Source organism: Bison bison, unplaced genomic scaffold (assembly GCF_000754665.1).
Source record: "Bison bison bison isolate TAMUID 2011002044 unplaced genomic scaffold, Bison_UMD1.0 scf7180017864203, whole genome shotgun sequence".
Classification (NCBI taxonomy): Eukaryota; Metazoa; Chordata; class Mammalia; order Artiodactyla; family Bovidae; genus Bison; species Bison bison.
In genome coordinates this window covers 6,788,032-6,792,024 of record NW_011494775.1, presented here as the reverse complement: position 1 = coordinate 6,792,024, position 3,993 = coordinate 6,788,032, and the positions used below count along the sequence as shown (strand labels likewise).

General features: G+C 61.4%; 2 protein-coding genes across 2 annotated transcripts in view; one reads left to right on the top strand and one right to left on the bottom strand.

The window, feature by feature from the left end:
• Positions 1 to 3,308, top strand: part of STK11 (serine/threonine kinase 11) — a 16,710-nt gene extending 13,402 nt beyond the window's left edge. Inside the window, exons 9-10 of the mRNA XM_010844639.1 lie at positions 1,273 to 1,491; positions 2,275 to 3,308. Of these exons, the coding sequence (XP_010842941.1) occupies positions 1,273 to 1,475 (203 nt within the window). The 3' untranslated portion in view covers positions 1,476 to 1,491; positions 2,275 to 3,308. The remainder of the gene's footprint in view (positions 1 to 1,272; positions 1,492 to 2,274) is intronic.
• LOC104991947 (chromosome unknown open reading frame, human C19orf26) overlaps positions 2,016 to 3,993 on the bottom strand; it is an 8,477-nt gene continuing 6,499 nt past the window's right edge. The window contains exons 10-12 of the mRNA XM_010844638.1: positions 3,583 to 3,716; positions 2,340 to 2,383; positions 2,016 to 2,053 (exon numbers count right to left, since the gene is read on the bottom strand). Coding sequence (XP_010842940.1) covers positions 2,016 to 2,053; positions 2,340 to 2,383; positions 3,583 to 3,716 — 216 coding nt within the window. The remainder of the gene's footprint in view (positions 2,054 to 2,339; positions 2,384 to 3,582; positions 3,717 to 3,993) is intronic.

The window sequence follows — 3,993 nt, the reverse complement described above, 5'->3', positions numbered from 1 at the left end:
GTCTGGCTGGCTGAGTGTGGACCCTGCTGGGCCCCCCCAAGCCCCGCTGGGCACTGACTACACGCTGTCCCTTAAGGCCTATGCCAGAGGCCTGGGCTACTTTTCCTTGGTGTGAAATGTTTGTTCAAGAGCAGTTGTCTGGGCCCAAGCTAGACCCCTAGTCCAGAAATGTCCGTACTCCAGATGGGGGACAAGCCTGCACCGGGATCAGGCAGCTGCCCCTTGCCGAACTGCCCTAGGCCAACGGCAGGCTGTGTTGGGGCTGCTCCAGTCCCGTCTTATGATCTGCTCAGTCCTATCTCATGATCTGCTCACCAGGGTCTCCCTGGTTTGTCCCTTGTCCTGCCACCCACCCTGAGGGGTTTTGCTTGGGCCAGTGCCCTTGGTGCCTTCAGGGCAAGTGGAGCAGATTCCTTACCTGCCGGCCAACCCCCAGCTCTGGTTGCTGTGCTGGAGGTTGAACCCTGGTGGTCTGAGCAGCATTGTGGTACTCGGCACCCTGGCACTCCCGTCCCCCATTAGAGCAGGCTCCTGACACCCGCCCACCCTGCCATGCTCTTGAGTTCTGACCTGAGTTGCTGCCTGTACACATGCCTAGGGGGCTTCCAGTAAGGTCCAGAGGCCGAGTCAGGCCCCACATGCCGCTGGTGGAAACTCATTCCTGTGTGAGGACCAGACGGGCTCGAGGCAGCTGTGGTGGTTTCCTGGTATCCACGGGAGGAGGGTGTGCTGTGGTCAGCATGGGCTCCTGCACCCCTCCCACCCCCACCGCTCAGCAGGCACGAAGCAGGGCCCCAGGAACCAGTGAGGGCTGGCAGGCCGTGCAGGAAGGCATGGGGTATGGGAGGCGCCTGAACCTGCCTCTGTGTTCTTTTGTGCCTGGCATGGAGAACCAGGGTGGGCTGTTTCGAGAGAGACATCAAGTCTGGACGCCTGGCTTGAGTACAGCCACTTGTGTTCCACAGGGCCCAGTGGGCTCTGGCCTTCACCCAGATGAGAGAGCTAAGGCTCGGGCCCCAGGCCTCTGGTCCTCCACCACATTCCCACTCACCTGAGTGCGGAGCCCCTCTCACAGCTGAACGGGCAGGTGAGCGTGGGCTGGGCCTGACTCTGGTCGGTTGGTTCGAAGGCCCGCCCTCCCGCTCCCTGGATGAGGCCCTGTGGCAGGTCAGATGGGACAGGTGGTGGGGGCCCTGGGTTCAGGCAGGAATGATGCAGAGTGTGTGTGCTTTGGGATCCCCAGTCAGCACACTCTGGCCCTCTCCTCTTAAGGTCAGGTTCTGGAGGAGGAGGCTGGGCGGAGCGCACAGAACCGGGTCCTTCCCAAGGCTGTGTGCGTGAATGGCACCGACACCACCCAGCTGAATACCAGGTCGAGGGCAGAGCGCCGGGCCAGCGCCGCCTCCAACCCTGCCCGCAAGGCCTGCTCGGCCAGCAGCAAGATCCGCCGGCTGTCGGCCTGCAAACAGCAATGAGGGTGGCTGCCCGCAGGTAGGATGGGACCGGGACCAGAGGGGTCAGGGGGGTGGGGCACATTGTGGACACTACTGTCTTGGTTTGTGTCACTGTTCCTGGGGTCTGGGTTGCAGTTGAAGGAAGTCACTTTCTGCAGAACACTGGCTACTTGGTGTGGGGCGGGGGCTTGGAGGGGTGTGTGTGCAGGAGGAGGGCCCCTCAAGCTGACAGGCTGTTTTGCAGACCCGAGGGGCTTGCCTCCTGTCCAGCCCAGGGCTGCTCCTGGCATTGGAGGAGTTTGGGGGGTGGGGTAGTGCAGGGGGCTGTGCTCTGACTGAGGCTGTCATTTCTCCCTGTTCCCTCCTCCCAGCCCTGACCACCCAGTCCACAAAGGGCGTTTTGGGTGGGCCTCACAGGTGCTTGCACACTCATTGCCACTCAGGATATGAGCAGTGGGGTGGAGGCCTGAGGGTCCAGCCCCTGTCCATCCATGCCCCCTCTCCCTGGGAGCTGCCCCTGAAATGGCCCCCACAGAACTTACCTGCCAGTATCAGAACCGGTCAGGTAGGGTAGAAGCTCTTTGCAGGGAGGCCTGGATCTGTGGCACAAGGGCCCTGCTTAATCCCACCAGGCGACCAGAGATTCCTGGGGTGGGCCCTTGAGGCAGCGCAGCTCTCCCTGGCCAGTGGAGGTGTCTGACAGCACTGTGTGACTAGGTCTCCATTTCCCCACCCTCTGGAGGGATCCAGGGAGAGCATGCTGCCTGTGACACAGGACCTTGCTTGGCCCAGAAGTGACCCACCTGTGTCCTGGTCTTAGTCCGTCCCCAGGAGCCTGGCCTGGTCCTGCTCAGTCTTCCCATCGACAGCTGGCCTGCTGCTCACCGCCCAGGAAGGCTGCCACAGCGCCCTCTGTGCTGACTGCTCGTCTGGAAGCCAGAGGGTCCTGGAGGGCTGTGGCTGGGGGACAGCAGGGACTGGAATCTGGCCCTCCCTCGGTAGCCGGTGGACACAACCTCCTGCTGACTGCAATCCTGTGCTGAGCCCCTTCCCCCAGCTAGGGGAGGAGGGAGAGGGCCCGGCGTGGCCCCATGCCAGCCTTCGCCATGCACTTTACGTTGAGACTACTGGTTCTCGTCCACCCCAACTCCTCTTTTTACTCTGCCACTGGTTAGCACCTCCCACACCTGGTGATGTGTTCATATCAACCACAGCCGCAGCGGGATGGGCATGATGTGCAGGCCTGCTGACCCAGATGCATGCCCATGCCCAAGGGAACCAGGCGGCCTCCTTGTGTTTGTTGTTTGGTTGGTTCCTTTTTATTTTTTAAACAAAAAATAAAACAGGTGGATTTGAGCTGTGGTTGTGAGGGATGTTTGGGAACTATGGGTGGCAGCATGCTGTCAGGGGATCTGAGCCTGAGCCTGGGTCCCTTTGTGGGTCCCGCAGTGGAGGGGCTGGCCGGGGTACCTGCTGGAGACCTGGGCCTCCTAGGCATATTTGCTTCTAGCCATGCTGGATCTCTCTGCTCTCAGCGGGAGCCCGGCCTCCCCAAATTTCCACAGGCCCTTCTGCTCAGCCCAGGGCCCACAGCTTCACAGCATCGTGGCTAGGGGGTGCCTCATCCCCTTATCCCCAAGATGTCTGCACTCTCGGGTCCCCAGAAACAACCCAGAGCAAGCAAGAGTATGCAGTAAATATTTATAATCAACCAGAAAACAGAACACAAATTCCATCACTGGATGGTACACAGACTGCAGGAAGCTTCGAAAGGAGGGGCGGGGCAGGGCGACTCGGCCGCTGGCGAGGGCTGCCCCATCTTTTGGCAATAAATAAAGCTTGGGAAACTTGAAACCTTGACCATTTGGGTTTTATGTCTCAAACACTGGTGAGTCCTGGCGGCTCTTTGGACGGAGCGGTTACGGGGCGTGCGGCCCGCTCAACATGCGGAGGGCGGGTGTGGGGTGCAGACACGGGGAAGGAGCGAGGTGGAAGGCGTGTGCAGGGCTGGGGGCGGCGGCAGCGGTTATTGCTCGGGGGTGTGTGGGGGGGGTGCGGACTGCCGCGAGCACTCGCCGCGGTGAGGTAAACGGCTTCGAAGGGTTGGTGGCTGCGGCCTCGAGCTAACCTCCTAGCCAGGGACGGCTCAATCAAGAGACTGAGCTTTGACGCCCTGCGGTCCCTGCGCTTGTGTCTTGGCGCAAATCGTGGCGCGTGCGCTTCGAGCGAATCTCGAGGCTTCATTGGTCTCTGGAAGAGGCTCTGTGCGCATGCGTATTGCGCGGTAGTCCCGTATCACACCGTCTGGATGCAAGCCCTGCGCATGCGCTTTCCGTATCTATGTGCCAGAGACGCAGCGCCGCGCACTTGGCAACCCCCGTCAACACCCCGAGGCCACAGTCTGGGGCCAAGGGAAGTTGAGTGTGGCCCTCGGGACCCCAAGGTTAGAATCCCCCACACTCCCTCTAGTCGACTCTACCAAGTGCCTGGAGGGGACTGTGCGTGCGCTCGTTGGGGCGCCTGGGGAACCGCGCTGGTG